General features: G+C 39.6%; 1 protein-coding gene across 2 annotated transcripts in view; it reads right to left on the bottom strand.

Annotated features, from left to right (window-relative positions):
- ESR2 (estrogen receptor 2 (ER beta)) overlaps nucleotides 1–11,360 on the bottom strand; it is a 118,453-nt gene that overhangs the window by 81,343 nt on the left and 25,750 nt on the right. For both annotated transcript variants that reach the window (XM_006864566.1, XM_006864567.1), the window contains exon 3: nucleotides 5,321–5,437. In XM_006864566.1, coding sequence (XP_006864628.1) covers nucleotides 5,321–5,437 — 117 coding nt within the window. The remainder of the gene's footprint in view (nucleotides 1–5,320; nucleotides 5,438–11,360) is intronic.

The raw sequence follows: 11,360 nt of genomic DNA, 5'->3' as shown, positions 1-11,360 counted from the left end.
TATAAATTATTAATTCCCACCATAATGTATTAGAATTTTCCCTTACCCTTGGTTAATTGAAAGGAAAGAAAAAATTTCTATCTATTCAGGGACATCTGAACCAAATTTTTTGCTAAAAATTAAAAGCCTAAAGCATAATTCATTTTTTTAGTGACTTATTAGTGCTAAATAGGTTATGGATTATACATTCAGGTTGAAAGGGAACAAAAAGTATGGCTTACTTTTTTGGCGAGTGTGTGAAGAGACAAAACATTTCCATACCCAAAGTGAAAATTTTAATACATATATTCACATTTATTTAAGCACCTCTCACTGATAAATACTACGTTCTGGAGGTAAAAGGTTGAATAAAACAAAGTCCTTGTCAAGGAACACATTTTTCTACCAGGAAATTTCAAGTGTTGTGGCTTTGTTACCTAGAGGTGGACAGCTGGCTCTGAGTGAGATTAATGAAAACTACCAAATCGGAGTGGCTCCAGAGTAAACAGGGATAAATAGCCCAGTCAAAAGATGATAAATGATAATAATAGTAGCTAACACCTTCTGGAAGCTTCAATGTGCTGAGTACTGTACTTAAATGGTCTTATCCTGACAACAGCCCTAGAAGAAAGACAGGCTCTATTATTACAGAGCTCTCCAACTTCAGAAGTGGAACTAGGCAAAAGAAAGTATAATTTTCCCAAGGAAGGAAAACTGGAAAATAGCAGAACCCAAACAACAGTCTGAATCTGAAACACCTCCACATTTCAAACACTTTCATGGAGATGTATGTAGCAGGTCAGTAAAGAGCTGACACCTGAAAGATGGTGAACTATTGTCCCAATACAGGGATACAGAACACTTAATTATGCTCATGTGGAATCTATACATGGACCAAGAGGTAGTTGTTTGAATAGAACATTGGAACACTGGATGTTTTAAAATTAATAAAGGTGTGTGACAGTGTTGTATTTTTCACCATACTTACTCAACCTGTATGCTGAGCAAATAATCCAAGAAGCTGATTTATATGAAAAAAAAGGTGGCATCAGGATTGGAGGAAGACTCATTAACAACCTGTGATATGCAGATGATACAACCTTGCTTGCTGAAAGTGAAGAAGACTTAAAATATTTACTGATGAAGATCAAAGAGCACACCCTTTGGTATGGATTACATCTTAATGTAAAGAAAACAAAAATCCTCACCAGTGGACCAATAAACAACATTCTTATCAATGGAGAAAAGACTGAAGTTGTCAAGGACTTCATTCTTCTTGGATCAACTATCAACACTCAAGGAAGCAGCAGTCAAGAAATCAAATGACGTATTGCATTAGGCAAATGTGCTGCACAAGACCTTTTTAAAGTGTTGAAGAGCAAAGATGTCACTTTGAAGACTAAGGTGCGCCTGACCCAAGCTATGGTATTTTCAATAATCTCAAATGCATGTGAAAGCTGGACAGTGAATAAGGAAGACCGTAGAAGAATTGATGCTTTTGAGTTATGGTGTTGGAGGAGAATATTGAAAGTGCCATGGGCTGCCAAGAGAACCAACAAATCTGTGTTGGAAGAAGTGCAGCCAGAGTGCTCCTTGGAGGCCAGGATGGCCAAACTTCATCTCTCAAACTTCGGACATATTGTCAGGAAGGACCCGTCACTGGAGAAGGATATCATTTTTGGTAGGGTGAAAGGTCAGAGAAAAAGAGGAAGACCCCCAGCGAGATGGACTGGCAAAGTGGCAGCATCAGTGGGCTCAAGCGTGGCAACGATAGAGGTTGGCCCAGGATCGGGCAGTGTTTTGTTCTGTTGTGCGTAGGGTCGCTATGAGTCGGTACCAACTCGATGGCACCTAACAACAACATATTCTTATGACGTCTAGTCCCTGAAGCTAGTGTGAATTGGGTTTCCTACAATTTAAGTAAGAAACGTTAGTAATACTTCATGAAAAAGATAAGATTGGAAGTGTAAGAGAGAAAGATGATTTCTGATAAAACAAGGAGTTGGGGGAAAGAAATGGTGCAGAAGGACCCTGAACTCAGGTTGAATTCCTTATCTTTGAAGACTGCATGAAAGGAAGAATACAGGTTTCTTAGTTTCTTAGAGCTGCTGTGGCAGAAATACTTCAAGTGGCTGACTCTAACCATGAGAAATTTTATTTGCTCACACTTCAGGAAGCTACAAGTCTTCATTCAGGGCACTGACTTCAGGGGAAGTATCACTCTCTCTCTGGGGGAAGCCTTGTCTCAGCTTTTCAAGCCCTGGCACCCTTTGGTTCCTTGATGACTTCCATGTGGCATCAATCTTTCCCCCATTTGTGCGTTCTTGTCTCTGTGCCTAATCTGCTCTTTTATATCTCAAAAGTGATTTGATTTAAGACACTCCTTACACTAACATGGCTTGGTTAACATAACAAAGAAAATTCTCTTTCCAAATGGGCTTACATTCACAGGTATGATGGTGGTAGTGGTGGTTATGTGCCGGGGCGTCGGTTGCGACTCATAGTGATTCTATATAGAGTTTCCGAGGCTGAAATCTTTACAAGAGCAGAAAGCTTCATCTGTTTCCCACAGAACTGCTGGTAATTTCGAACTGCTGACCTTGAGATTAGCAGCCCAACTCATAACCACCACACTACCAGGAATTCAGGTATAGAAGTTAAAATTCTAATGCATATTTTGGTGCACATAATGTAATCCTTAACAGTGGGTAAAAGGTTTTAGGGAAAGAGTGGTGAGAAGGGAGGAAGGCAGAGTTAAGAAAATTCACTTCTAGTGGTCTTTCTCTGTGGTCAGTAAGGATAGCTACAGCAAAAAGCTAACTGTCCAACTGTTTATCCATGAATCTATCTCATTTCTTCTGTAATCTCCAAAAATAGTGATTTTTTTCCCTTAGAGATTCTAACCCAGTGATGTTCTGACCACTTTCAAAGCCCTTTTTTTGTTCTTCCTTTTTTAAATGTAAGATGCTTTAACTAAATCGTTGTACTCCACCTTCTGAAACTGTCTTGTACCAGAACTTATAACTTATCTCAGAACTCACAATTTACCTTAGCTTTTCAATGAAGGAAAGAGAAAAAAAGGTACGTGAAAATTGAGTGCCAGACACTGTGCTGGGTGGGTATGTATGTTTCCATACTTAACCCTCACAAAGACCAGCAAAGCAGATATCTCATTCCAGTGATAAGCAAACCCAGGATCCAAAGGTTAAGGAGTTTGAGCATAGTCACAGCTAGCAATAAGCAGTGTGGTAAGAATAAGACTCAGACCAGGGGTGACCAAATCCCCTGCTCTTCCCACTGCACACACTGCCCCTAAAAGGTGGAGCATATGTGTGGTCCTGAACCACGAGGGGCTACAGCTGCCCAACTGCTTTTAGTACTGGGAGTGTTCTGAAGATTAACTTGGAGACCATTAACACACAAAAAAAAACAATGCTAATAAGTAAAATACTATTTAAGTTAAAACATAAAGCATTTATTTACAAAGGCCCTTCCTCTAAGCAGCTCTTCCAATTGGACCACAAGCCACTTTACGACACAAACCACACCCATTGTACATTCTCTCTGGAGTTCCAGTTTCTGCTTCTTCAAAGCAGAAAAAGCACTTAGACACTTACACAACAATCTGAAATCAGACTCTTCCTAATTCAATAGCTACTAGCCTGTTACAGAGCTTTTTGAAGCATCCAATTTAGTTTTCATGGAAGCAAGTGTCTTTTTCCAATCATATTTCATATTATTATGAATTTCAAATAAATTATACAATTCTAACAAGTGCAATGAATAGAACCAAGTTTGGAAAGAAGTCCATTAAGGTGGTGGGAGCAAAAATGTTCAAGTGTTTTAGAGAGTAACCTGTAAGCACTAGAAGGTCATGGGAATTGGGTGGATGTTTTACAGAAGAAACAGACAACATTTGTGACTCAAGGAAGCCACAGAAGTGTGGTCAAGTTGGGAGACTGTTGCAATTCTGAACTAGGTGAGGATTCTTATCTATTAGGCACTCTGAGGAAAGAAAAGAACAAAGAATGTCAAGTGGCAAAGCTACAAAAAGATTGTCAGGAGAAAATTTTTTTATTTTCCACTTAAAAAAATAATTAGCTGCAAACATGGAAATCACAACTAACCACAAGGAAAACATTGGCTCCAGGATAATAAGAAAAGTTTAAGTGTATATAAAGGAGAAAGTGTATGCAGACAAATGAATCAAAGCTAAGCAGATGAAGTGAGCAGGGTATGGGCGTGATTGACGTAACACTAAAATGCTCACTTTCCTTAGTTGTATCTGTGTGTGTAATACATAGAATGAAATCTAAACTCGGTGTAGTTTTGAGAGTTCCATCATATTTCTGAGTCTTGTATATTTTTCCACTTTTAGAAAGTTCGTGGAGGGTTGAGTCTAAGTCTTTCTTGTTGTTGTTGTTAAGTGCCATTGAGTCGGTTCCAACCCATAGCAACCCCATATAGGGGTTCTAAGGAGTGACTGGTGAGCTTAAACCACTGACCTTGTAGTTCAAACGACTTTGCAGTCTGGTGCATTAACCCACAGCGCCACACCAGGACTCCTCATAGTTACCCTAATAACCCACAAGATAATCTTTGTTGTCACAGCTTTAATGGTGGACATTTGCCAGCACTTCATCCTTAGAATTGAACTCTTCAGAGCCTCAGGCACATGGTCATCCAGTCCAGCCTGAGCATTTCAGTAGCTCATTTAAATCCATTAACCGACCACTGCAACTGTAGAATGTTCTTCCCTAATTGGACCAAGGTCTGTCTCCCTGTAGCATGTGCTCACTTACCCCAGTTCTGTTGTCTACAGTTAAATCATTGGCCCTTCAATGTGACAGTCTTGCAGACAATTGTCGCTGAGTACCATTGAGTTGGTTCTGACTCACAGCGACTCTGTATAGGGTTTCCGAGGAGTGGCTGGTAAGTTTGAACCACCAACCTTGCAGTTCAAACTGACCTTGCCATCCAGTGATTATCCTACCTACAGCGCCACACCAGGACTCCTTGCAGACAATTTGTCCTAAATTTTCTCTCCTCTAGAATATCTAAGGAGCTCTGGTAGCATGGTGGTTATGAGTCGGGCTGCTAACCTCAAGGTCAGCAGTTCGAAACTACCTGCCATTCCATAAGACAAAGGTAAGGTTTTCTGTTCCCGTAAAGATTTACAGCCTCAGAAACCCTATGCAGGCTTGCTATGAGTCGGAACCGACTGTACGGCACATAACCACCACTACCACCAGGATATCTAACCGTAGTGAGTCAAAACATTCATCAGAAGACACAGCTTTCAACGTGTCCCACAGGCAGTAAAAAGGCAGTGAGCACTCACCACACTTCACCATCCCTACTTCATAGCACTTCCGGAGTCGGCAGGCCTGGCAGCTTTTGCGCCGGTTCTTATCTATTGTGCACTGATTTGTAGCTGGGCAAATATAGTCATTATGTCCTAAGGCAGAACAAAAAGAAGAAAGGTTATTTTTATAATCATTTGGTTAAATTTCTTCCTTGTCAACAACAATGATGATACTACCCTGCTGAGAGATAAGGGTGCATCTTAATAGCAGGTATGGGCATAAAAGCCAAAATTTTCCATTAGTGTTGCCTTGTTAGCGAGTAAAGAAGACCTAGCAATAATTCAGTAGCCTACTTTTTGAAGCAGCAGTCAAGAAATCAAACGATGTATTGCATTAGGCAAATCTGCTGCACAAGACCTTTTTAAAGTGCTGAAAAGCAAAGATGTCAGCTTGAGGACTAAGGTGCGCCTGACCCAAGCCATGGTATTTTCAATAACCTCATATATGTGCGAAAGCTGAACAGTGAATAAGGAAGACCATACAAGAATTGATGCTTTTGAGTTATGGTGTTGGATAATATTGAAAGTGCCATGGGATGCCAAAAGAACCAATAGATCTGTTTTGGAAGACGTGCAGTCAGAGTGCTCCTTGGAGGCAAAGATGGCCAAACTTTGTCTCTCATACTTCAGACATATTGTCAGGAAGGATCAGTCGCTGGAGAAGGACATCATGTTTGGTAAGGTGGAGGGTCAGAAAAAAAGAGGAAGACCTCCAATGAGATGTATTGGCCAAATGGCAGCATCGATAGACTCAAGTGTGATAACAGTAGTGAGGTTGGCCCAGGATTGGGCAGTGTTTCGTTTTGCTGTGCACAGGGTCACTATGAGTTGGTACCAACTCAATGGCACCTAACAACAACTACAACAACTTTTTGACCAGTAGGTTATTTTCTTGTATGTTCTTAAAATTCTCAAGAGATCCATTCAGAATGATCCTTTTTTGGACATGAAAAATAAAACTGTCATATAAAATTGGTTGCTGTTGTGAAGTGCCATCGAGTTTGTTCTGATCAATAGCGACCCTGTATAGGGTTTCTGAGGAGCAGCCAGTGAGCTTGAACTGCCGACCTTGCAGTTCATATGGCTTTGTAGTCTGGTACATTAACCCACAGCACCACAGCAAATTAATTTGTTCCAAATCACAGATCTCTTAAAAAACTGTACTTATGCATCAAGTAACCAGATTGTCTACCTATATTCTTTTACAGATGGCTTTGTGATTTTATATGGTATTTTTATGGGACCCCATAACTAAATAAGTGAACCAAATCAGAAGGAGTAAAGAAGCTAACACTCTAAGTAAAAACAGAAAGAATCCCAAACCCTATACTTGAAAATAGTTGAGGGGTCTTAGATTGTTGTTTTCAATAATTCCGCTATCTTTCCCACCACCCCTTAGCCACATGACCTTGAAGTACACTGGAGTAAGCCAAGTATATTTCTCTACCAGTTGCCATTGGGTTTGACCATGTGATTTGCTTTGGAGAAGAGGGTTAGCAGATGCAATACTTGAACAGTTAATGGCTTCATCTCTTGAACTCCATGAAGAAACTACTTCAGGTAGTCATTGGTCCAAGGAAAATGTGGATACATGTGGATTAGACCTGAACTCGAACCACAGTCTGTAACTAAGCCTTATGCTGTAGATCTACCCTAACCAACTCCCAGATCCAGAAACAAACAAACAAATGGTCATTGTAGTAAGACAACACTGGCTCAGTCTAGATATAGAAAGACAAGCTGGAGAAGAAAATTAATACAGCCAGTAACAGCAACAAGAAAAATTCTGTTCAAAGTACACCAATTATCTCATGTATTAGTTTTCTTATTTCATGCAACAGTGTGAGAAGCACACCAACATTTCTGGTAGCGTATTGGTTACAAATCGGGTTGTGAACCGCAAGGTCAGCAGTTCGAAACTACCAGCTTCTCCATGGGAGAAATATGAGGCTTTCTGGTCTCATAAAGATTTACAGCCTTGGAAACCCTGTTCAGGTCGTTATGGGTTGGAACCAACTTGATGGCACTTAACAACAACAACTGATTCCCAGGTTATTTCCCACCAACCTGTCCTTTAATCCTGCAACATCCCTACAGAGAGTTATGACACCCATTTTACAAATGAAAAAACCTTAAGCTCAATTCCATAATCTACCTATGAATAGTTTTCCCTTTTGTCTACCCTATAACAATTTACTACAAACTCGGCAGCTTAAAATAGAATAAATTTATGATCTCTGTTTTCATGGGTCTGGTTTTGCTGGATCCTCTGATCAGGGCCTCACAAAGCAGTAATCAAGGTGTCAACCAGGCTGTGATCTCATTTGAAGCTTGAGGTCTTCGTCCAAATTCATCAGGTTGTTGGCAGAATTCAGTTCCTTGTGACTGATGGACTGAGGTGGTACCTGCTTTCAGGCTAGCTGTCAGATAATTGTAGCTCTGAGAAGCACCCAGAGTTCCTTGCCGTGTGGTCTGCAGAGGCCGTCCACTTGTGGATGTGCTTGTTTTCTTCCAGGCCAGCGGGAATCCATCCACCTGACTTCCAATTGCTCTCCGGACTGCTGTGATCCAATGTTATATACGCAACACGATCTCATGAACACTTGCCATGTAACATAATCAAATCAGCACAGGTTCTGCCCACATTCAAGAGCGTATTATAAGCTCTGTTTTAACGTTTTTCAAGGAGCAGCACTTGTTACTATTTTTGTCTTCCTTTATAATATCAATAACAAGTTAAATTTGTAAAACCTAAAATAAATTTATAATCAGAAAAAAACGATTGCACTTTAAAAGCTGCTTTGTAGTTAGACTATAAATGCAGTTCCACAGTAGTTTTCACATCAGCAGCAATCCTGTAAGTACATTCTTAAAACCTGTATATAATGCCATCTTTACTTTTAAAAAGAACATCTGGTTTATAATGATGAGCATTTATGGGACAGCTGGGTGTTCACGTATATATTTTTCTTCAGAGTGTATTTTTAAAGGCTAATTTCGCTTTCAAAAATGAATCCAAGAGTATTATGATGTGACCATGCTAAATGAAAATATCATTAAAAACATCTTAAGCAGGAAGGTCATGGTAATTTATTTTGCTTCTGGCCAATAACAACAACAAAAATGCTCTTCAAAGTACACTATCTCATGCATTAGAATACTGCTCTTATCCAACCCAATAGTCTGATAAGAACATTACTCCACATAAACAGAAACAAGAAATGTGTGTGTGTGTGTGTGTGTGTGTGTGTGTGGAGAGAGAGAGAGTGAGGTCCTGGTGTGGTACTGTAGGATAATACATTGGACCACAAGGTTGGTTTGAACAGCAAGGTCGTAGGTTCAAATTTACCAGGCGCTTCTCAGAAAGTCTATACAGGGTCGCTATGAGGCAGAACCAACTCAACAGCACTTAACAACAACAACAAAAATATATATAGAGAGAGAGCCCTCTCGAAGCACAATCATTAAGCATTAACGAAAAGGTCAGTGGTTCCAACTCCCTAGTGGCTCTGCGTGAGAAAAGAAGTGGCGATCTGTTTTCACAAGGGTGACCCTATAGGGCAGTTTTACTCTGTCTTATATAGTCACTGTGACTTGGAACTGACTCAACAGCACACAGTAATATACGTAAGTTTTAATTAAGATAGAAAACTTTGGTGCTTGTAGTATAAACTATACAAGGTTAAATTCTTCCTTCTGAAAAAATTTCTTGCCAAAATTGGCATCTATCTAAATGGCGTAGTGGTTATGAGTTGGGCTGCTAACCTCAAGGTCAGAAGTTCAAAACTGTCAGCTGTTCCATGGAAAAAGATGAGGTTTTCTGCTCCCGTAAAGAGTTATAGCCTCAGAAACCCTATGCAGGGTCGCTATGAATCTGAACTAACTCCACAGCACATGACTACCACCACTACCAAATACTTATCGGTAGTACAGTGGCTCCATACAATAAGCATTGGACTGGGAACAACAGGGTTCACGGTTCAGGCCCACCAGCCATTCCTCAGAAGAAAGATAAGGCTTTTTGATTCCCTAAGATTTAAAGTCTCGGAAACCCTATACAGGGTTGCTTTGAGTTGCAACCAACTAGACGGCACTTAACAACAACAAACAAATACTGTAAGGAGCCCTGGTATCATAGTGGGTTATGATTTGGGCTGCTAACCACAAGGCCAGCAGGTTAAATTTACTAGCCACTCTGTGGTAGAACGATGAGGAGTTCTGCTTCTGTAAAGATGTACAGCCTCAGAAACGCTATGCAAGATCGATATGAGTCAGGACCAACTCAAAGGCACACAACTACCAACACCACCAAATCCTTATTTTCACTCAGATCCAACTGCATGGTAAACAAGAGAGAGCATTGAACTTGAAATCAGATTTGAGTTCAATCTCAGCTCAACTTTCCAGTTGTCTTAGTTAAAGAAGAGCAAGGTTTATGGCCCAGGCCCTACCATGCTTTCTTACCCTCCAATTGCAGGCCTCCATCATTCATCTGTCAGTTTGTCATACTGTGATGATTTGTGTGATGCCAGAGCTATGCAACTGGTGTTTCAAATACTCCTGGTGAACAGATTTTAGTGGAGCTTCCAGACTAAGACAGACTATGAAGAAGTAGAGGCAGACAACTTCTGAACTGTTGGTACTGAAACCTTATGAAGAGCAATGGAACATTGTCTGATATAGTGCTGAAAGATGAACCCCTTAGGTTGGAACACACTCACAATACAACTGGGAAAGAGCTGCCTCCTCAAAGTAAAGTTGACCTTAACGATGTATATGGAATAAAGCTTTCAGGACCTTCATTTGCTAATGGAGCACAACTCTAAATGGGAAGAAACAGCTGCAAAAGTCCATTAATAATCGTTGTTAGAAAATATGTCATTGGTGATAGAAACAATGCTGGAGATCACATGATAGAAATTTTGCAAGATCAATGACCTATTCATTGCAAATACCTTTTTTCAACAACACAAATAGCAACTATACATATGGACCTCACCAGATGGAATACACAGGAATCAAATTGACTACATCTGTGGGAAGAGACAATGGAGAAGCTCAATACCATCAACTAAAACAAGGCCAGAGTCCAACTGTAGAACAGACTATTAATTGCTCATATGCAAATTCAGGCTGAAGCTGAAGAAAATATTAAAACAAGCCTATGGGAGCCAAAATATGACCTTTTAATAAATCTCATCTGAATTTAGAGACCATCTCAAGAATAGATTTAATACATTAGATACTGACCAAAGACCATAAGAATTGTAGGATGACATCAAGAACATCATCCATGAAGAAAACAAAAGGTCATTAATAAGACAAGAAAGAAAAAGAAGACTAAAGTGGATGTCAGAATAAATTGTAAAACTTGCTCTGGAGCATAAAGAAGCTAAAGCAACTGGAAGAAATGATGAAGAAAGACCTGAACAGAAAATTTCAAAGGGCAGCTCAAGAAGACAAAGTCAAGTATTATAATGAAATTGCAAAGACCCAAAGTTAGAAAAGCAAAAGGGAAAAACATACTCAGGATTCCTAAAGCTGAAAGGCCTGAAGAAAAAAATTCAAGCCTTGGATTGCAATATGGAAGAATTTTATAGGCAGAATACTGAATGATGCAGGAAGCATGAAAATGGAAGGAACACACAGTCACAAATATAACTGGTAGATGTTTAATCATTTCAAGAGGTACCATATGGTCAAGAACCAATGGTACAGAAAGAAGTCCAAGCTGCACTGAAGATAAGGCAAAAAACAAGACTCTAGGAATCTATAAAATGCAAAATGAAATGTTTCAACAAACTGATGTATTGTTAGAGGCCCTGTGATCTATGCCAAAGAAATTTGGAAGAAAGTTACCTGGCCAACTGATTGGAAGAGATTTATATTTGTGTCCATTCCTCAGAAAGATGACCTAATGGAAAGCAAAAATCATTTAACAATATCATTAATATCATATGTAAGTTCAATGTTACTGAAGATAATTAAAAAATGGTTGCAGTTGTAATATACGTAA

This window comes from Chrysochloris asiatica, unplaced genomic scaffold (genome assembly GCF_000296735.1).
Source record: "Chrysochloris asiatica unplaced genomic scaffold, ChrAsi1.0 scaffold00067, whole genome shotgun sequence".
NCBI lineage: Eukaryota > Metazoa > Chordata > Mammalia > Afrosoricida > Chrysochloridae > Chrysochloris > Chrysochloris asiatica.
The sequence above is the reverse complement of the archived record's forward strand: the minus strand, read 5'-3'. Positions and strand labels throughout refer to the sequence as shown.